The sequence below is a fragment of the Polypterus senegalus genome, chromosome 4 (assembly GCF_016835505.1).
Source record: "Polypterus senegalus isolate Bchr_013 chromosome 4, ASM1683550v1, whole genome shotgun sequence".
Classification (NCBI taxonomy): Eukaryota; Metazoa; Chordata; class Cladistia; order Polypteriformes; family Polypteridae; genus Polypterus; species Polypterus senegalus.
Window position 1 is genome coordinate 115,822,395 of NC_053157.1, and position 23,457 is coordinate 115,845,851.

The 23,457-nt window shown below is 35.7% G+C and overlaps 1 protein-coding gene across 4 annotated transcripts in view; it reads left to right on the forward strand.

Moving 5' to 3' along the window:
* The window catches only part of pdgfra (platelet-derived growth factor receptor, alpha polypeptide), a 41,003-nt gene extending 18,162 nt beyond the window's left edge, over window positions 1-22,841 (forward strand). For all 4 annotated transcript variants that reach the window (XM_039751205.1, XM_039751206.1, XM_039751209.1 and 1 more), the window contains exons 13-29: window positions 153-342; window positions 3,147-3,262; window positions 3,355-3,481; window positions 4,293-4,489; window positions 4,982-5,076; window positions 5,240-5,372; window positions 5,910-6,014; window positions 10,330-10,440; window positions 10,796-10,949; window positions 11,238-11,404; window positions 11,727-11,842; window positions 14,710-14,832; window positions 15,606-15,717; window positions 16,904-17,003; window positions 17,159-17,264; window positions 18,570-18,805; window positions 20,728-22,841. In XM_039751205.1, the coding sequence (XP_039607139.1) occupies window positions 153-342; window positions 3,147-3,262; window positions 3,355-3,481; window positions 4,293-4,489; window positions 4,982-5,076; window positions 5,240-5,372; window positions 5,910-6,014; window positions 10,330-10,440; window positions 10,796-10,949; window positions 11,238-11,404; window positions 11,727-11,842; window positions 14,710-14,832; window positions 15,606-15,717; window positions 16,904-17,003; window positions 17,159-17,264; window positions 18,570-18,805; window positions 20,728-20,875 (2,336 nt within the window). In that variant the 3' untranslated portion in view covers window positions 20,876-22,841. The remainder of the gene's footprint in view (window positions 1-152; window positions 343-3,146; window positions 3,263-3,354; window positions 3,482-4,292; window positions 4,490-4,981; window positions 5,077-5,239; window positions 5,373-5,909; window positions 6,015-10,329; window positions 10,441-10,795; window positions 10,950-11,237; window positions 11,405-11,726; window positions 11,843-14,709; window positions 14,833-15,605; window positions 15,718-16,903; window positions 17,004-17,158; window positions 17,265-18,569; window positions 18,806-20,727) is intronic.
* Window positions 22,842-23,457: the final 616 nt, after the last annotated feature.

Sequence of the window (23,457 nt, forward strand, 5' to 3'; positions counted from 1 at the left end):
TAACTTCAAATATTAATATCTGCATTCAGTCGGTTTTGATAGTAATTAAGTTATCATTTTCACAGCATACAGCATTTAAAACAAACTTTCAGCTCATAAAATTTCTAAATATTACCTCTATAATTGAATGTGTCACTCTGTTTTTGTTTAAGATAAAGGATTTTCCAGGTTGGAATCCACATTTGACCAGCAGGAATTTGCAGATCTGCATGAAGTAAAAGAATTTAAAGTGCTCATCGAAGCTTACCCATTCCCAGCAGTCACATGGCTAAAGGACAGCATGGTGCTCAGTGATGAGAACACTGAAATCACCAGCACCCTGATTAAGCTTAATGAGACACGGTAAGAGAAATTATATTATTGGCCAAAAAAAAAAAAAAAAGATTTATTTGCAATTTCATGACAATGTCCAGCGCACAATCAGTAAGTGCATATGTGTCCTGTTTAAACCAAGTTGGGGATACTTGCTTAATTCTACTTATAAGCAGATTTTTTTTCCCTACAAGTTTAGTAATCAGCAGACCTGTTTTTGACGGTCAGTACTAACTAAGCACTTCTAGAGGTAACAGCTTGATTCACCTCACTGCTTATCCTCACCATGAGAATTCCTCATTTCACTTTAACATTTGTTTAAATGATGGGAGGAGAGACATTAATAATAGAAAATAAAGGGCTAGTAGCATTTATTCATCAGTACATACATTATGAAATTATCTTAATATGGAATTTGTTAAACTAGATAAAAATCAGTAGACTGTGACTAGGTGGGAAGTTAAGGAATATTCCGTCATATTATTTTATATGTTACTTACCCCAAGTTGTTTTTAGTGATGGCTGGGAACATTTTTTATTGCCATGTTTTCATGCAGAATGCAGATAACAAAGTTCCTGATATAATGCAAAAGAATAACCGCCCATTCATTTAATATGTAATCCACAGTGCAAAATTATTAACAGTAAGTTATTAACAATAAGTAGGTTATTGTTTCACAAAAAGAAATTTATTCCCACCAAATAATGTTGATAATATTTTTAATATTGATTAGTTCAGGAATTTGACAACACATTTACAAACATCAAAGTGAGTATGTGCAAATTTAAATAAAAAATTGCAAATAATAAATTCTCCAAGCTAAAGGCCCAATTAGGCAATGTCTATGTGACTCAAAACTTGAACCAGAATCTCAGGAATGAAATGTGGTGTCCAGACAGTAGAAAGGTATTCATTTGGTAAAGAATATTGAGCAATCTGGCTGACGTGTTTTGGGATGCTTCTGATGTAATTGGAGTCTATGATGACCAGTGCTGGAGAACAGTAAACAATATAAAACAGTCCAATAAAAAAACTCATATTACTTGTGTTGCATACTCCATATGTCAAGTTGCCCAGTCATATGCTCACAGTGTCCCAAACACCTGTAATTTTACTTGAATAAAAAGGCAGATAGAACTTTATTTGTTACCATGAAAAATGTGGCTTTTCACTGAAGCTCTTTAAATTCATAAATATACAGTTATATATACATCCATTTTCAGGCATAACCCAGCCCAAAATGCAGTATAGGACCATTGTAATGTGCACACACAGTTAACAGACATTGATTAACCTTGTGTTGTGTTGCTGGGCTATGGGTGGAAATCCTTATAAATTTGAGAAAACAGAAGGCAGACAGAGGGCAAGCCAACTCAGAGTCCAAATCAGGGCCAAAGGTCTGTGAAGCAGCAACTGCATCAACTTTGTCAGTTATGTTCTCTTGTATAAAAAAACAGAATTGGAAGTGACCATTAAAGCTGTTTAATTTCTTTACAGCTATCCTTTTATTGAACTTATTTATTGAAATTTCAACTAATCTATTGTCAGCAGAACTTACTCCTAATAGATGGAGAATTGCAAATAATAACTAAAATCTATATTGCTCAAAAAAATTAAAGGAACACTTTTTAATCAGAGTATAGCATCAAGTCGATGAAACTTATGGGATATTAATCTGGTCAGTTAAGTAGCAGAGGGGGTTGTTAATCAGTTTCAGCTTCTGTGGTGTTAATGAAATTAACAACAGATGCACTAGAGGGGCAACAATGAGATGACCCCCAAAACAGGAATGGTTGAACAGGTGGAGGCCACTGACATTTTTCCCTCCTCATCTTTTCTGACTGTTCTTTCACTAATTTTGCATTTGGCTACGGCCAGTGTCACTACTGGTAGCATGTACCATTTGGTAGTGGGTCAGTGATGGTCTGAGGAGGCATATCCATGGAGGGATGCACAGACCTCTACAGGCAAGACAATGGCATCTTGACTGCCATTAGGTATTGGAATGAAATCCTTGGACCCATTGTCAGACCCTATGCTGGTGCAGTTGGTCCTGGGTTCCTCCTGGTGCACAACAATGCCCGATCTCATGTGGTGAGAGTATGCGGGCAGTTTCATGGAGGATGAAGGAATTGATACCATTGACTGGTCCCCACACTCGCCTGACCTAATTCCAATAGAGCACCTCTGGGACATTATGTTTTGGTCCATCCGATGCCTCCAGGTTGCACCTCAGACTGTCCAGGAGCTTAGTGATGCCCTGCTCCAGATCTGGGAGGCGATACCATACAAGCATGTGGGGGCCATACAATCTACTGAGTACAATTTTGAGTTGCTGCAATGAAATTTCGGCAAAATGTGCTAGCTTGCCGCATCATTTTTTCACTTTGATTTTCAGAGTGTCTTTGAATTCAGCCCTCTGTAGGTTGATAATTTTCATTTCCAGTAAATGATGTGGCATTCTTTCATTCCTAACCCATTACCCAGTCCATATCAGTATAGATATCCAGCATCATTTTTTGTTTTCATTAAGTTCTGATGTGTTTTTAAAGTGTTCCTTTAATTTTTTTAAGCAGTTTATTTATTATAGGTTTATATTATCATTATTTTCACATATTTCAAGTGATTAGTAGCGTATTTCTGCATTGAAAGAGTGTTGTGTAGTTGTCGCTAGTAATGGAAACATGTTTTGCACAATTGTTACTAGTGGAAAATAAATCAAATAAAGTATTCTGATTATATTTTTTGGGACATCCAGCTGGATGAAATGAAACTACTAACTTGTGCACAACAAAGAGAGACACGTGACTCACAGTCTAATTTTATTCTGCAGGTATCAGAGTTCCTTACTGCTGATTCGTGCAAAAGAAGAGGACAGTGGAAACTATACCATCCAAGTCAAGAGTGGAAATGAAAGCTCTAGCTACACCTTTTCTTTACAAGTGAAAGGTATATTGTAGTTTGATTCACAGCCACACTGATTATACTTTTGATTATTTGCAAGTGATTTCACCATTTTCTATTTCTTACTTTTTTTACAGTACCAGCTGTAATAGTAGAGTTAATGGATTTGCATCATGGATCTGCAAGTGGCCAGTCGGTGGTATGCATTGCTGGTGGGCTACCAACCCCTGATGTAGAATGGTTCATCTGCAAGAATATTAAACAGTAAGGACTTTTAAGATTTATATATAGTGTTTTAAAGTTATTTTTTAAGCATTTCTAAATTTTGAATAAGTTGGATGATTCTGAGTCCAGGTGATCGTAAAAACATGGTGGAAATTGTGACTTTTTCTCTGTGTTTATTACTTGTTGTTCATGTACGAAGATCTCCAGTTAACATGAATTCACTGAGCTCAATTTGCTTATTTAGTTAGACAGCAGTTACCTCATATAGTTATTTTATATACATTTGTAAACCATCAAACAGTAAGGAGTTGTGTTGTAAGACAACCATATTAACATGATACCATTCTTAAGTGTAGAATTTCTCATGAATAGATTAAAATGCTTTGAATGTAATAAACAAACAGTAAGCAGAATATAAATAATTTTCTTTAGATGCTTTGTTCATCTTGAATAATGCAGTCATCCCAAAATTAGTGAAGGAGTATTATGACATGTTTATTCAGATAGCCTGCTCTGTTCTTGTACTCAGTCATTTGTCTTTAAGTTTTCCTCCTCCCTACAGAATACCTAAGCACTTTTTAATTTTCGTGTTATAACTCCTCATTATGGAGGAATCTATCCAGTTATCCATAGACATAATTGATTTCCCATTTAGTAATTCATCATATTAATTTTATCAGAACTAACATTGTGCTTGATCCATAATGTATGTGGCTTATGCAGCCATCACTTTTTTATTATCAAATGATTGCTACTTGCTTTAATGTTGTGTTGACAGATCTCACTTTTCCTTAACTTTACCTAATTGAAATGTTGTGATCTAATAAATTCACTGTTTGCTCCCGTGCAGCTGTGCCAATGACACTTCACAATGGATGGTGCTGCCAGCAAATTCAACGGATGTCTCCACTGAGACACATCTTACTGATGAGAGCAAAGTAGAAAGCCAAGTGACCTTTGCAAAGCTTGAGCATACTTTGGCTGTGAAGTGTTCAGCAAAGAATGAACTGGCTGCCGTTGCCCGGGAAGTAAAGTTGGTATCGCCTAGTAAGTGTGCCTGAATTATTTCTAGGATATTTTGTGTGATTGAATTTCTAAATCTGTTAATGTAAGAAAGTTCTTGCTACCTGTATATTCTAAATCCATGATGCAGCACATCTTATACTGTGTGTTATCTTTGGCTAAAATGATTTGCCTACAACTGAGGTAAAGTATTGTTTCTAAAATAAATATTAGACACAAGAATGTGTTATTTAAATGACAATGTTCTTTAAAAGAATGAAGAAGGAGAAATATTAATTGTCAAACAGTGATCCACATTGTGTCACAACTTTGAGTTCCTAAACCAATCAAAGTTTAAACAAAAGAGACAGCTTAGAGTAGTTGGAGCAACAAATAAGAATTGCTTGGGTTCAGTTGTTGAGAAATACTGCAAAACACAGCCAGCACCTAATGGCAAAAGACTTCATTGACATTCACTCTTCCACAGCAACGTTTTCGGTATTCGGATTCATTTGATTTTTTTGTCGTTCCTCACAGGTTTACGCTCTGAGTTAACTGTGGCAGCAGCGGTGCTAGTATTATTGGTCATAGTCATTATCTCTCTTATTGTGTTGGTCATCATCTGGAAACAGGTAGGCTCTTTTATTATTAAGGACCATTAAAATGTATTTATTGAAAATACCTTTCAAATGTATATTTCTAAAGAAAACAAGACTTTTTTTTAAACTCTCAGTTGTTCATTTTCTTAAAACGGTTTTCTTTTTAGCCCTTTAACCCATTTTTTCGCAATTACAGAAGCCTAGATATGAAATCAGATGGCGGGTGATTGAATCTATCAGTCCTGATGGACATGAGTACATCTACGTGGATCCTATGCAGCTCCCTTATGATTCGAGATGGGAATTTCCCCGAGATGGACTTGTGCTAGGTAAACTGAGCACTTTTTAGAAAAGCTGCATTAAACGTCCTCACTTGTGAGCCATTACCGATTATATTCTGTGTTAGACATAAGAGATAAAAACAACACAAATGCTTAAAATGGTCCCCATATGTTGCTGTTATACCAGTATGGCTGGAAACAAACATGTGGATGAGCTGTCTATGTGACCTTTCACCTATGAATGGGTGTTAAAGACATTAGCAGAAACTGTTAAAACTCCAGCAGAGCCCCACCACCAACTTACATCATAAAACGCTTGTGATCAAAAGGACTAGTGCATGCAGTCTTTTAATTGAAATCATAGCTGTCCTGAAAACCAGTTTGTTTCTGTTTTCCAACACTTATTGATTTTGTCCCTAAATGTCTAACTTCATCCACTGTCTCCATCCAGTGTTGTTTTTTTTATTATACAGAGACCCATCTGGCTTTACTTTTGTCATTTCCGTTTACTTGGTGAGCTTATCTCCACTCGTCGCAAAATATGGGATTTATCTGATTTCCATTTGTTTTTTGTTTGTTTCACAGGAAGAGTTCTAGGCTCTGGGGCCTTTGGCAAAGTAGTTGAAGGAACAGCTTATGGACTCAGTCGCTCTCAGCCTGTAATGAAAGTAGCAGTGAAAATGTTAAAACGTAAGTCCTCAGTCTTACTTACTGTGTTTAAAAATTAATAGTAAGAAATTTCATGTTTATTTATCTATGGCATGCTTCTATTCAATAATGATCATTTTTATAACGTATTCCTCATTCCCAAGTAGTTTTTTGCTTTTGATACTGTATGCTCTGGATATTTATATCTTGTTACTTTTGTGTGTTTAATCCGAGTGACGTTTTTGTGCAAGTGAAAAAAATATTTATAGGCACACCAATCAAAGAGAAGTCCTGGTTTCAAATAAAGTTATTTTATTTGTAACAACACCTCAACAGGCTTCTTTTATTTGGCAAAAACAATACAATAAAATCCAATGACATTCCTTCCTTCCTTACTTCCTTTCTCGCTTCCCTTTTCTCTCCTTCCACTTCTTCCCAGCAAGCCCTGTTCACCTCCTCCCAACTCCTTCTACCAGGATAAGGAAGGCTGGCTCCTTTTATGATGTACTTCCAGTGCCATAGCATTGTACCCTAAAAGCAAAGACAGAGCAGCCATAAAGTAAGGAAGACCTTCCCCTGCTGCACCCCTGTCAGCCCCCAGAACACACAACAGTGCTGTCCTCTTAGACAACATGAACCTCTGCAGGAGCCCAATCTGGGGCAAGCCAGCAGAGCACTGCAACCTAGTCTACTGGGGGACTCCTTGCCCCTAAGAAACATTGTCTCTCATTGTCCTTTCACACACCAGAGGCATGTAGCAGAACTCATCCAGGCTGCGACACCCGTCCATCTTGTTGCTCCCTCCTGCATAATGTCCTTCTGGCCAGGCAAGATCTGACCTTCCATCCCAGCAGGTGGATCAGTCCACCCATCTGTATTATTATATACTATGTCAGGGGAGAGCCACAGTGGCTGCAGGTTTTCATTCTAACCATTTTCTTAATTAATTACTAGTAATTATTGGCTACTAATTAACTTCATTTAATTTATTTCATATATAAGACTCAGACACTTTAAATCAGAGCAGAGCAATGTTGGTCCTGGAGGGCCTCAGTGGCTCCAGGATTTTGTTTCAAACCAATTGCTTCATGAGAAATCATTCATTGCTGATGAAGCACTTATTGCTTAAGGGACATTTTTCTGCTTCATTTTAGTTGTCTCGCTTGTTAAGATTTTGAACTCTTAATTGCTTATTTTAGTGTTAAAAATCTTTGTTCATTGTTGTTACTACTCCTTATTAGTATTACAATGCAAATAAAGGGACCAGCAATTCTACATCTAGCTTGTCTCCATTTCCACCTGTGTATATTCATCATTCACTTTTTTGGTTTGATTAAGTACTTGGAAGGAAACTGAAGAGAAAGTGAAGAACAGAAAAGTACTCATCCATTTTAGGCTTCAAATCACTTGCATGATACATGTATCATTAGAAAGGAAAAAAATATAATTTAAGAAAGATCTGACATGGTAAAACATTAACAAGACAGAAAATTAAATGAGATCTGTTATTGGTGAGGATTAGCTTCTAATTAAGCAACTGGGTTGGAGCAAAAACCTGCAGACACTGCAGCTCCCAAGGGGTTGGAGTTGGCCATCCATGCTATATATATATATATATATATATATATATATATATATATATATATATATATATATATATATATATATATATATATATATATATATATATATATATATATAGTATATTATATATGTATATATATGTATTCCAAACTTCACATACTGCATAGTAAGTTACACAGATGTCTTCAAAAAATGCAGTTTGATGTATTTGTAATAAATAATGTGCACAACTTCATCTAAAATAAATAAAATTTCAGACATTTTTTGCAGTTCTTAATACTTTATATACAGTATTAGCTTCCAGTTAGTTTAAGGGAAAAACTAACATAAAATAATGTGGAAGAATAGGACAGAACACATTAAACACAATGAACTGCCAGAGTCATTGTGGACCAAGAGTATAATTTATCATGCATTGCAAAATAACATTATCTTTTATTTACCTACCCAAGGTATTATTTAATACCTTCAGTTATGATCTCATCTGATGGCTTTCTGCACTCAAGTGATTATTTGTTCAGTTTTGCATTATGAGGTTTGCCTTCTGTAAAATGATTGTGCACATCTATAAAATGCCTCCATTATTATATGCTTACTTTGTGCAACCTTTTAAAAACATAAGTTAAGATTTTTGTGAATTGTCCACAAAAAATAATGATTGTCTATTGCTTATAATACTGCGTCTCCCTGATGCCATGGTACACAGTGCCAATGTCGTTTTTGTCAACTTCACACTTTACATTTCCTCTGCAATCCACTGACTGACACTGACGTTTCTGTTCAGCATGAAGCTATTTTCTTAAGTGTGGATACCCTGTACAAAAAGGCAAATCAAGCATGTTACACTATCACCATTCTTGCTTTAGAAGGAATAGGGTCAAAAAGAATGTTAAGCAAGGAATTGATAAAACAAATGAGGTAAACATGCTTTACAATCAATTCTAAGTTAAGCAAGGCAAAAATTCTATTAACCTGAAGTGTGCTGGAATATCTGTTTGTGGTAAACACACAGACAAAGAGACTTTAATAAGAACAATGGAGAGCATTATAATGAATTGATCAAAAATGAGTTTTTTAAATTATAAAAATTGGTCTTAAATTAGAGATTTAAATAATAACATTTTATATGCTTTTTGATTTTTTTATGGTCATTCACAATCAGTTGATAGCAACGGTACGTACTGTAGTTTTGAGTATTTTATTAAACTTTTAAAAATGCTTGTATACCTTCTGCATCAATATTAATTGTAACAATCAGATAGTTACATATATTTTTAGAGTCAATTGGTCAAAGGTTAAGATTCTCCTTTGGAATTAAATTTATCTAGGCAAGTGAATGAAAAAAAAAACATTAATACGCATCTTAAATCTCATGGGTGCAGTTTTGGCACAGGCTGAATCTCCTGAAATCTTCTGGCAGGGACTTACATACATCTGGAGAAAACAGCACAATGGATCCAATTAAGACTTTTAAAGTGCACTGATATAAAAGAGAGAATAATGAAATCAATAAGGAGAATATTTGTTGAAATAAGCAATTAAAAAGCAAAGACAGAGATTACACTAAATCCATATGTAAAAGAAGATAGATTCAGCTGCTTAAAATAGAGCAAATCAGAGTAATGCATAATACTAAAAATCTTGTTCACAGTACCAGTAGACTTCAGAGCAAAATGTTTGCATTAGGATGACACTATGATAAATAAAGCATACATTGAGCTTACATAGTCGCTGTTAAACAAGGTTGCACCTTATATTTCTTTTTTTTAAAGAAACACAACTACAAAACACAGACCCAATCAAATGGAAATAACATAGCAAGCAGAATAGTATACTCTGAAAATCATCACTCAACCCCACCCAATGAAGACTGGAGACTACATGATTAGAGTGCACAGGTTAAAATACCTTTTATTAGATTAGATTAGATAAACTTTATTAATCTACTTGGGAAATTCAGTATTAGGGTTAAAGTTAGGTTAAGTATATAGAATACCATAATAAATAAGATGATAAGGTTAAGCGCAGGCCCGCTATGCTTACTGCAGAATTATATTAATGAATTCTAAAAAAAGTTCTGGACTATTCTACATAAAGAGACTTTGGCATTTTCCAATTTCAGATAATATAGAACACTGCTTACCTACTGAGTTTTAAAATGTGTTTCTTCCATTTGAGCGCTGTATTCAGTCTTTGGACCATCATACAGAATCAGTAAAGAATAATACAAATTGTTGATCTCTCATTGCCAGCAACACATAGCATATTGTCACTTCTAGTTTATCTTAGTCTGATTTGGGGCATATCTGAGACTGACAAGCATGTCATTCATGTATGGTTTTTGCCTTTCATTCAGTGCTGCTAGGATGGGCTTGAACTCCCTGCTGTCCTACTTTGGAATATGTGGTTGTGAAAAATGATTAAATTAATGATTGTGTACATAGAATAATATAGCTTATGGAAAATGTTTTAAAACAGTAGAGCATATATGCCTCCAATGATCAAACTAAATGTCTACAACAATGTAAAAATGACTGTTATTTTATCTAGAATATGAACTATGAAGTGTGGGGAGTTTACTACCTTTTAGTACCTGAAAATATGTTAACATTAAACATTTTCAAATGAATGTGGAAAAAAATTGGGTCAACGTCCCTTTTTTCAGATATCCCACACATTTTTCTACTTCATTTATTTTATCCTTTGCCGGTAATATCACTTGAGGAGAGCTGTGTTCTGCAGTTTAATGAAAACAATCTGATTCTGATTTCAGCTACAGCAAGGTCCAGTGAGAAGCAGGCTCTCATGTCTGAGTTAAAAATAATGACTCATCTGGGTCCCCACCTTAATATTGTCAACTTGTTGGGGGCATGCACAAAGTCAGGTAGGTTTTAGTCACAGAAAAAGGTGACATTTGAATTGGGATATAGTTGTAAACACTTTGAGTATTTAATTTAGCTAAACAAGTCCCTATGATTGCAGACTGTATTCGTAGTTGACAGTTGTCAACTTTATTTTAGTATAATAATTTCAAGTTTATGAATACTCTGAAATTTAGGTTTTTGTAAGTTTTTCAAGTTTATGAATACTCTGAAATTTAGATTTTTGTAAGTTTTATTTTAATAGAATTTGAAGAATGATTTTATTTGTAATTTAAAAAGATCTTTAGATATGTCACAGTTTCTGTTACTTTAATAATCATATCAATTCTTTGTTCTTTCTTAACTTCCATGCTACAGGTCCTATTTACATTATTACGGAATATTGTTTTTATGGCGATCTTGTTAACTACCTGCATAAAAACAGAGAGGCTTTTTTGAATCGACATCCTGAGAAGGTAAAAAAGGACCTTGACATATTTGGCATCAACCCAGCTGATGAAAGTACTAGAAGGTAAGAAATCAACAGCAGAAGTCAGATTGCATTGTGGTAGTTTAATCTGTACAGATTCTTTAAAAAAGAAATGTGCAACAAGTGCAGATTGGCATCATAGTGTAATAAGCCAACACTGGGTGAATCTTGAACTTTTTAGTGCCATAGGCACCCACTTTTGTAGCTTTTCCCAGTCATATACAGTATTTTTCACTGAGAAAAGCATTTCAGTTTGTAGCAATTCTGAAAAGAAGTCAAGCAAATCTACAACATTACCTACACAGATCATTATTTGTTTCTGTTTTGCAGTTATGTGATTTTATCATTTGAAAACAAAGGTGATTATATGGACATGAAGCAGGCAGACGCTACCCAGTATGTACCAATGCTGGAAATGAAGGAGAGTTCAAAATATTCTGACATCCAAAGGTCCAATTATGACCACCCACCTTCCCATAAGCATAAGTCTCTAACTGGTAAGCTTGCATTTGGTTGTTGACTAAATCATATACTAGGCTGACCATAAATAAGTCCTGTTCAGAGTTCTGGGCATAGAACAGTCAGTATTTTCTTTAACCATCAAGAGTACACGTTGTCTAGCAAGCAGCTGCAAAAGGATACTTAAATGTTAGCTAAACAACTTTTTCTAACATAATTACACACTAGATGATTGCAGCACACAGCATAATAAGCAATATTTAACAGAAACATAAAATCAGATCATCTTTCTATTTATAAACTTTCCTCTGAAAAGTGGTTGCACTGCCTAAATATATATTATTTTTCTCAATTATACAGAAACTGAAGTAAATAATTTGCTATCTGATGATAACAGTGAAGGCCTCACTTTAATGGACCTGTTGAGCTTTACTTACCAAGTAGCTCGTGGCATGGATTTCCTGGCTTCAAAAAATGTAAGTAGTGCTTCCTACTGACGCAAGTAGAAGTTTTTCATAAATGTCAATCGGCTGCTAAAAAAGACATGTATGTAAGATTCAGTTCTCAAATCTAATATACACAATTGTGGGATACTTAACATTTGCATCTTTTAATAACCAAACATTTTGCCCTTGAGGTAATATTTGCCTTCTTTGTTTTATGAAATGGACCATTCTGTAGTATTTTTAAACACTCTAAAATGCTTTACACAACAACACTTTGTTATGAACACTACTCAGTTGTATGCAATAATGCTGGAAAATTCAGAGTTGTTCCTTCACATCTGTAGTGCCGTGAATGCCAATATAATATGTAAACACAAACAAGGCTGAAGGCTTCGGGCACCGAAAGTTGATTCCTATATAATGTGAAATTTGCAACAAAAAAAAAGAAAAAAAGAAAAACTTTTGCAAAGGAAGGACATTTTTACAGATGGACAGTCTCCAACTAGACTGGGGAAAGATGGCACTGCTGGCAGTTTTGAGGTTGATAAGGCGGAAAGGGGATAATTGGGGGAACTGGGGGAATTCATGTATCTGAAAACTGCAAGTGACGGTCGTCTGCCCACGATCCTCCAGATCAGGAGAGGAGAGGTGTTAGGAGGCAGCGCCAACCCCAGAAATAGACAAATACGGTAGTTGTCTCTCAAGAATGTGTATATGACAATGGTTAGCCAGGTTAGCCAGTTGTCCCTAAATCCTCTTCCTCCACTCTTCATGGCCCTGGAAATCCTTTCAACTGAGACTCATTCTTTTCATATCATTGTATACCACCACTAACCATATCTTTTTTTGGCCTATTTCTCAGACGCATCCCCTTAGCCTCAATCTTGGTTCACCTCTTCATCCACTCATCATCTGCCTTTCACTCTCCATACTTACACCACCTTAGTATGTTTGTCCTCGACACCACAGCAAGTCTTTCTTTTAAGTTGACATTTGACGTCCCATCTTTTCTGTTTTCTGTTCCTTTTAGCTTTGCCTCTTGTTCCACCCAAATTGGCCACATCTGACCACTTCATACAGTTTTCATAAACTTTTTGCTTAGTGACAAAAAGGCTTCTTTAGAAGTCAGAATGAGAGACAGCTTCACTGCTGTCAATGCAAGTTTCTCAGCACTTACCCAAGTAGAAGAACTTTCATACTTTCTCAAAAATCTGCTCCATGGCCAATATCTAAATTTTCACTTACTACAAAAGTATTCGGCAAGTAAAGGTTACACTTGCCTCCTTCACACCACTACATCTTTAATGTATCCCACCTACTGGATATATATCTGTGAAATACCTATTTGGGATTAATTTTCATCCATTTTGTCTATACTCCTGAACTTTCAGTATCGAGATCAGGATCACAGGAAGCTGGAGTGTATGTTAGCATCATCAAGCATAATGAAACAACCACCTCAGGATGTGGTCAATGCATTTAATAGTGTTCATACTTTTGTATGGTTAACTATACTTCAAATAATTTAAACCCCTGCCATCCCCTAAAGTAGTGCACAAATCTATATTTCACTGACTTACCAATTTGGCAGAATGCCCTCTTGAGCTAATGAATGTCTTGCTGTTGAACAAGATTAAATTGGTTGGCTATAAAGAGGTCCTGATGACACTCAACTGGAAAAAATTGGGTTGACAAAGTATGGATAGATTTAAAGAGATCATCTAGTACTCACTTTTACAATAGGTATGTGGAGAAGATGAAAAAAGTTAGATGTTTGAAGTGCATGTAGAATATATATATATATATATATATATATATATATCACTAAAATTCCCCACTGTTTAAGTTCATCATAATGTACCATCTGCAGTCTATGCAATTCCAAACCTCCATCCATCCATTATACAACCTGCTGAATCCGAAAACAGGGTCACGGGGAGTTCTGCTGGAACCAATCCAGGACAGGGCGCCAACCCACCACAGAATTCCAAACCTGTACCTGTTTATACAATCAACGTTTGTAATAATTTTGGAAAATGTACAGCTTTTACTGCATTCACATGAAATTGGGGAAATCAAATATATTATTTGGCAAGGTGGAGTTTATGGGAAATATGGCAGCCAGTGGAAAATTTCATACTAAGAGTCTTCCAAGTGTGTTTACCAGTGGAAAAATTGAGGGATATTGTGTTACTCAGTGGCATCATGTTGACCTTGTATCCTCCATATCCTTCTCACCACATGAACACAGCGCCATAATTGTACCTTAGGTTATTACAGAACTCTTCTTTTCGAGTCAGATGACCTTGCATTAGTAAATATTTAACAGCAATTTTGTTTATTGTAATTATACTCTAGATAATAATATAACTCAGATGCAATTCTTAAGTCAGTAACTCTGTCATAAAATCTTTGGGAGGAATACCTAAGTAAAAACGTATATAATTAATATATTAAACTTACCATAAATTGTAGCTTGTGTTATTTGAAAATATGACATGACAAGCTAGCACCACATATATGTAATAAATCTTAGTTTATGGTCTGATCTGAATAAAGAAAATTTTGGCTGAACACAGCCATACTGATAAAATTATATAGTTGCATAAACTGGTGCTAAATTTAGTCCATGTTAGTTCATCATCCAAGTGTTTTTGCTCTGTGCTGTTCGAATGAAACATTCTTCTCAGCAGTGGTTTGAAGTATTAACTGCTAGGCAGAAAACTAAAGAGAATTGATGTCTTGAGTGAAAAGTTGAAAATTCTTTGAGAAATAGGTGTGAAACAGTAAATGTGTAAACATAAAAGCAAGTACAGATGTGGTGATCAAAATCATACAAATGCTTCCATTTTTTCTTTTAACAATACCAAACCTTGAACTTTCCAATCATTTTTCAGTGTGTCCACCGTGACCTGGCAGCAAGAAATGTCCTTCTCTCTCAAGGAAAAATTGTGAAAATCTGTGATTTTGGGCTTGCCAGGGACATCATGCATGATAACAACTATGTCTCCAAAGGAAGTGTAAGTATAGTAAGAAAAATTGTACCGGCTAAGTACATGATTTCTTTAGAACAACCTAATAGATATCAATAAAGTATAACATTGATGTAATGTTTTGGTTATTCTTTTTGAACACTCAAATCTTGTAATGTTTAATTAATGTAGAATTTGACAGCTCTGCAATAAACTGGCTTTCCAGCCATTGCAATGCTGCTGGGTTAAACTCCACATCACCTTGGGTCTGTAGTGGGAAATGGGCTGCAAAAATGTGAGCATAGCAAGAAAAATTGTTGAGATTAACAATTTAAGATAAAAAATGACATTTTCAAACATAACTATCTTATTAAATTTTCAGCTTGGACATTATGTGATACTACGTAATTACTTTAGACACAATATGTAGGTATCCACCTCCTGCTGTACAGCAATGATTCATGGAGGGACAGAGCTTGTCCACAATTCATACTGACTACCACTTTAAATATTTTGATTACTTTGTGATCTTCATTTTGGCAGACTGTGGGACTAATTGAAATAAATGCATTTTCTATTAGCAATAATTTAAAATCATAACATCCTTTATTTGGTAGTCTTATTCTGATTGTTTTAATGAAAGTGAGCACACATATTACATTGTATCCTGCTGGGTCTTAATATGGTCCCTGGAAAACCAAATTCAAGGTTTTTGAACACATGCTGATTGTGCTAATTACTGTTGTTTATGCCAACTAACTGCTTATTCAACTGAGATGTTGCTTCCGAAACTAATTACAGATATATTGATTCTATTGCAGACCTTCCTTCCAGTAAAATGGATGGCCCCGGAAAGCATTTTTGACAATCTCTATACAACCCTGAGTGATGTCTGGTCTTATGGCATCTTATTATGGGAAATTTTTTCCTTGGGTATGTTCTGTTTTGTCTTTGATTGCCTACTTTCCTTTTTAGTTGCAATTAGTCTTTACATCACTTGTTTAAACATATACAAATTAGGCTAAAACTTACTTCTTTTTCACATTTTTGTCGGTCAACATGATTATATTTATGATTTGTATAAAGGTAACCACTGATAGAATTTAACAGTCTTATTACATTCAACCTTAGCATCACAGTAGTTAGGGCTTCACAGCTTGAAGGATCATGGTCAGGACCAACTCTAGTTAATGTCTGGCTGGAGTTTGGACCTTCTTTAGACATTTCAACGTCCTCCTCCATACCAAAGAGGAGCATGCCAGGTTAATTGTTGACTCAAAATTGGCCAAAAATACGTGAGCAAGAACATGCCCCATTTCAGTCCCATTTAGGTGTGATGCCTGCATTTTATCTGCTGTTGCCAAGCTTTACTGCATTTTCTTGTAAGTTTTACATAGAAAAGGGGGTGAGGAAAATTGATAGATGGATGAGTTCATCCTCCCTAAAGATATCTTGTCTGAGGGAAAAAGACATCAGATGTAAAAGTGAAAAAAACTCTCTTGGCCATAATATCACCCATGGGCAAATTGAACATGTGGTGTCAACTAAGGGAACACACACATCTAAAAATGAAACATGGGGTGCCAACTGGGTATCCCAGTTTAATATCTGTGGCAGCAGGTTAAAATAAACAGGTGCAGGATGGTGCAAACAAGAACAAAAAGAACAATAAGCAGACTGTAGAGCCTCAGAAACATGGTAAGATGGCTGTTTCCCAAATGTGACACCAAATTTCCAGAGCATCTCGATCTTATAGTCCATGGACCATAAAGGAGCAGAGTCAGTGACCCTCACTAGGTGTCTTCTCAGAAATATGGGTGAAAAAAGAGATCATATCAGGAACAGTGCCCCCTCGTGTGCCAGAGTGGTTGTGCTTGCCTCTAATGTGCCTGGAAGTTGACCTTCTGATGCACATGCATGACACATGATATTGGAAAAATGCAGAAGTCATTTCTTGAAAGAATTTATTCATATCAAAATCATTGTTTTTATTCATAGACTGTATTAAGTTTTTAAAGTCCAAGACAGCATTAACATTTTAAATGAGTTAACACTATTTTGAATTGTTAGGTGATAATTAATCTGCAGAAGCAGTATTAACTACATCTCTTCCTAACAGGAGGGACTCCTTATCCTGGCATGGTGGTGGACTCCAGTTTCTACAATAAAATTAAAAGTGGCTACAGGATGACAAAACCAGAACATGCAACTACTGACATGTAAGCTTTGTCTTTTCACAGTGTAGTATATCGGTCTGGGTGGAAGGAATGCATGGCATTAGACTTTATATATGCAACTTATAGAACTTATGTGTAAACCTAATATTGCAAAATCAGTTTTCCAAGAGTAATAATACTTCATTTTATTCTCTTAGCTATGAGGTGATGATGAAATGCTGGAACAGTGAACCTGAAAAAAGACCATCATTCAAATGTTTAAGAGATACTTTGGAGTCATTGTTGCCAGATGAGTACAGAAAGGTCAGTTTTTGTACTTTTTTCTGCATTGTATAATAAATACTAGCACAAAATGTTTATAAAAGAAATGCAATATTATATATATCATTCAGTTACATTCTGTTGGACATATTCAGAATTACCTTTTGTGATATCCCATCAATTGGAATGTATTTTATAATCCATGTAGTAATAAAATTCATCACATTTTTTATTTCAGCAGTTGGGGTATCACAAACATTAGCACTGCTATTAAGAATCCTACACCTAAAGTCTTATAAGTGATGCAACAAACAAAGTGACACTGTAACCTAATAAAGGAAAATTCTACGATATAAAGAAAAATTATAGAGAGAGTACTAATCTTATTCAAAGTACATTAAACATTCAAGTAATCTGCTATCATTAACAAAGCAAAATGAAAGCAGGAAAAAGCTATAAATTCTATTAACAGCTGTAAAAAGAGCATATCAGCCACCCAAGACCCAAATTTGAGACCCCTATGCTCATACTATCATCTACTGTATGTGTAACAGTCAATATGCTTCAACTGGTTTAATACTTCCTCCATCAGTCTTTTTTCATTTCCAATCATTCTTTCTGCTTAAAATTTCCTTTATTAGGTTATAATGTCAATTGTATGCACCATCTGTTGGAACACAAAATGCAATGCATTTTATTAATTCATGCGACAAACGTCTTGGAATGCACAAGTCAAGAATGACACCCTTCAGTGAGCTTGTCGTATGTTACATCACAGGCATTTTAGACTGCTGTGACACCGTGTTGAATTCATTTTAGTTAGCTAATGCTTCTGCATTTAGATTTAAGCACTAATTATATTATATTATATTATATTATATTATATTATATTATATTATATTATATTATATTATATTATATTATATTATATTATATTATATTGTCACATTTGAACCTCAGGCAAAGTCCACCTCTTGTTCAAGGCACATTGAGAGGCAGCAGAGGAAACTTGTAGTTTTTAATACATCTCTTGCAAAGCAAGGTTATACAACTACATATTTTTTAAGGAAACTTCTATGATATACTAGAAATGCTATTTCAAAATTAAAAAAAAAAGATAATTTATTAAAACAATCAGACATCTGCATACCTATGTGCTCCAATATGCTTTTTAACTAAGTAAAAGATTAAGCCTTTTTGTATTGGACTCTCTCTTATCTTACACAAGAATGCTTTTCATAACTGCAATTCTAGATTTAAAAAATTTGTTATTGCAACTACATTTTAGACTTAAATAAAAAAAAAAATATGTAAAGAATTTGAATACTTTTGTTTTTTATTTTGCAGAGCTATGAAAAAATAAACCACGACTTTCTTAAAAGTGACCACCCAGCAGTGACTCGGACACAGAGTCATTCTGACGATGCTTACATTGGCGTTACTTACAAAAATGAAAACAAACTGAAAGACCGAGAGAGTGGCTTTGATGAGCAAAGACTGAGCTCTGACAGTGGTTACATCATTCCTCTGCCAGATTTGGACCCTCTCTCGGACGATGAGTACGGCAAGCGCAATCGACACAGGTGTGTTATCATGTTATGTCTTTCTGCTTGAATGAATATGTTTTTTGAAGAAGTATCGTGAAAAAGAAGAGGCTAGCCAGTTTAAACCCTTTCAAGTAATTTGTCCAAATTAAATGAAAATCATACCTTGATAAGAAATCCCTTGTATATTCTGATGTGAGGGAAAATAACAAAAGAGTAGTTGGAACAAAACTGTGCTCATTTGGTTTTATCAAGGATAGGGTGACAGCTGTTCTAGGGCTCTGTACTGGTCCATGGTGGTGACCTACATCCACCATCATTCTCGATGTACAACACTGTTCTCACCTATGGTCGTGGGCTGTGGGTAATGACGTAAATTTTAAGATTTTGAATACAAGTGGCAGAATGCAGTTTCTTTGCAATGTCCTGGGCTGAAACTCCATGGTAGGGTGAGAAGATCAGCGATTTGAAAGAGCCTCAGAGTAGAGTTGCCGCTCCTCCGAATTGAGAGTAGCAAGTTGAGGGGGATTTGACATATTGTTAGGATGCCCCCCAGACATCTCCTCCTAGAGCTGCTCCAGACACGTACTGCTGCGGCAGATCCAGGACACGTTGTAGAGATTATATCTGTTGGAGTGGCTTAGGAATGCTGGGTAATTCTGTAGGAACAGTTAGAATCTGTAAGTGGGGATAAGGAAGTCTGGGTTGACCTGCTTGGCCTCCTGACATTGTGACCGTCACCAGCAAAAGTGGCTTTAAGAAAATAAGGTAAAATGTTGAATACTGTCACTTCACGTCCAGTTCTGATTTGGAGCCTCGTCACTGCTTATGTAAAGTTTGCACGTTCTCCTCACATCTGAGTGAGTTTTCACCAGGCACTCTAATTTCCAATCATACCCCAAATGCAAAGTTTAATTAGGACTTAATCAAGGATTTTTAGGGAGTTAAGTCTGGGGGGCTTTCAATAAACAGGGCCTGTTGAAGCCTATTGAGGCATTCCATGTGTGATTTTGGGTTATACAGAAATAAATTGTTGTTGTTTAAATTGTCAGATTAAAATGAACCCTGTGGGTATGTGTGTGAGTTTGCCCTGCTACAGCCACATTAAGAGGTGGTATCTAAGTATACTGCTGGGATACAGTTTAACTCTCTATAACCATGTAATGTAAAACAACATCAGATATTTTAAAAGATGAGTGGATAGCTGATGTGCTTTATGCTTTATTGTTGTGAGTGTTGTTTAAGTCTTCAGATATAATAATTACCAAGACTAGTATGATATGGCTAAGATATACTAAGAATCAAATCAGCAGGTTATGTTAGCAAGATTTTCATTTCTTCCTCTAAGCAGTCAAATCCGTTTTAATGCAGAGTGGTAGAAAAGTGAATCACGGATGAATTGGCACCCACCATGTTGAATGTGCTGCTGCCGAGCTAATAACAGAAGTGAAAAGTGAATGCAAATGAAGAAATGTAATATTTCAGACTAGCCTGAAAAAAAATGTCCTTCTACTTGATCCACTTATTGTGTCATGGCAGTTCATTTTGAGTTACAACTGTTTTCTGTACCTCTAGCACAGAAATTACTCTTACTGTTTTTCAAATTAAAGTCATCAGCAGCTTGGAGTAGTAGCTTCATTTTCCAGACACTGAACGTCACCACCCAGTTTTTGCGCTAATTGAAGGATGCACCCATCACGTTTCATTTGCTTTTCCAGCATGTTTAACAGAGCTGTTGTAGTGATGTACTTTCACAAACTACAAATTAATTTTGCCAGTTCCTGTTTTGTGCAGTAGTCAGAACTGGCAGCTTCCAACTACACTTGGCTGGTAAACAACTGAAAGCAGCTGTGATCTGTAAGGACTGAAAAGAAAACTGGCATCTCTCCTTCTCAAAGTCATCTAAGATAAAATGTTTCCTCTCCATGATTATTTATATGTCATATTTTTTGTATTTGTAGCTCCCAGACCTCTGAGGAAAGCGCAATCGAGACAGGATCCAGCAGCTCCACCTTCATTAAACGGGAGGATGAAACGATTGAGGACATTGACATGATGGATGATATAGGGATAGATTCATCAGACTTGGCGGAGGACAGTTTCTTGTAATCGCTAAGCGACATAAGCTATATTCAGAAGGGAAGTTCCTTTATCCAGTCCAGAAGACTTGCTTTTTAAATAAGAACCAACCACTCTGCTGCATTGTGGGCCTCCCTGCCTCATATTCACCACTGTATTTTCTGTTTGAAAGCTGGAGCCAAAGAACAATCGAGAAAAGAAAAACTCTTTGAAAAGTTTGTTTGCATTTTACGGGCATTTATGAAGCAGAAACATCAGGAACCTTTAGGACTTATGTCACTGTAATTGTGAAGAAGTTAATAGCTTACATGTGACTTGTCCTAGCAAATCAGGACACGGCATCTGCATTTTGTCTACACAAATGAAAAACCACTAAGGGCATCTAAAGAAGAAACAGAAATGACTGCTGCAGTAATGATAGCCCTGTTCATTCATTCCAGGCAGATATGGTTTGCTCGCAAATCAATGCGTGTGGGGTGTCCTCCCTGTTCTTCATTCGCTCTCCATGGAAATCCCTTTTTAACAAAGCACAAAGCAATGTATGCGTGTTGTGTAAAAAAGAAACAGAGAATTTTGAAAATGTATTTTTTTATTTGCTGATACATGCAGTTATGCAATTTTATGACTCTTTTGAGTTAGGCGGTCTTAGGTAGGTGCAAATAAACACAGCCAGATTTGGCATTACTGGTAACTGTTAAGATGATATCAAAGCCCGCTGTTTAACAGGCTTCAGTTTTTATACATCATAAATGATAATGCAACATGTTCAGCCAACAGTGTTGGGCCATTAGTGTCTGTGTCTTTTTGGTTTTAAGCAAAAATATGTGTCAAAATCAGCTTAGCCCATATTCGATTAGTTTTTTGGGAAATTAAAATTTAGAATTTGTAAGTGCAAAATGCTTAGTGGCATATTGGAGATTGTATTGCCTCACAACTCTTGGATGCCATGTTTGAGAAGATACTGGGCAGCTTTTAGCACAGACTTTCTGTATTATTTTTATAATTTGGTCCCATGATGCTAGGTTGATGGGCATAGTAGTCTTTGTGAATTAGCATGTGCCTGATCCTGCCTTATCATCCCCATGGGATCAATAGATGCACCTCACATATGCAGTGGCCATGCCATATTTTTGTTTTCTTTTTGGTTGAATCCAATTCAGCATAATAAATTACTTCTGTTTAGTTCATTTATGATAATTGCATTACACAATCTTAGCTTTAAGAAAAAAAGGCTTGTACCAAAAGTCACAGCCCTGCTTTAATCGGATTCAGCACAGTGAATCTGAAACCTAATCCTTTATAAATGGTAACAACCAGTGTTAAGAAGACTTCTACACAGCTTGCTTGTTGTAGCATTGTCTAGTTTAATATCAGTTTTACTTAGAAACTGTGGTGTAATTTAAGAATTACAAAAAAAAAAAAAACTGTTGTAGCTAAAATTTATATATTTTGATTTTACCATCTCTAACTTTTCAACAGAGATTACTGACATCCACAAGACCTCTACAGCATGTTTTAATCTTCCTAATATCGCCTAAGAATATTAAAATTGTTCTTATAAATGTAAGATGTGTAATAAGCCTGTACAGATATTTCTTTTACCTAATGAAAAACATTAGATGAATATATCATGATGTTATACATCAATATGTATATATATGTATTTCTTATATAGTCTTTACTATTCTGCCAAAACATTTATGACGAGCTGTATCACTGCCTTTGTTTATATGTGTTTTACTGTGATGTACTCCACAGAGACATTAAACTTTTGCACTTTGTTTTCCCAGTCCCCTTCCCTAGAATTTTTAACAAACAGTAAAACCCCACTTTTCCAACTTGCCAGTGTTGTGAAAAATTGGAAAAATGCAGTCAACTATCTAAATGGTACCAAGATTTGTAACTCTGCAGTTTACCGATTTTGTGTTTGTTTGTTTCTAAATATACTTTATGTAAATTCAGATGTTCTATATTTCAATAAATGACATAAAATATGTTGGTGTTTTTTTTTTTTTTAATTCAAATGAATATATCTTCTTTAGAAGAGGATGCTAGCATCAAACATGCATTTAAACAATTACGCCTGAGTAAAAGGTTGGGAGCAGGAATTGATACAGCGCACCAATCAGTGTAAAAGGCAAGGCTCAAAAAGTAGAATAAGTCATTAACAAATTTGAAATCTATGTAACGAACCAAGTTTATCAGGTTAATTAGTGATTCGGAGGTTCTCCAATATGGCCAAGTATGGTATCACGCATGAGCATCTATGGATCACCCTCCAGGCTCCTCTGAACTACCATCCCAGGTCGAGAGAGGGCACTCATGCTAACCTTCTCCCATTTACTTTCAGGACCAAGAAGATGCCCATTGAGGGCAATTGACGCCGGCGCTTCCAGCTTCCCACCTATTAAGCGCACAACTACTGGAAGGAGGCAGTCAGTAGTGAACAGACTGCACTGTAGAATGGATCTCCCTATCACTTGAAGAGAGAGCCAAGCAAAATGACACGTTTATTGGATAACTAAAAAGATTACAATATGCAAGCTTTCGAGGCAACTCAGGCCCCTTCTTCAGGCAAGATGTATGAAGAAGGGGCCTGAGTTGCCTTGAAA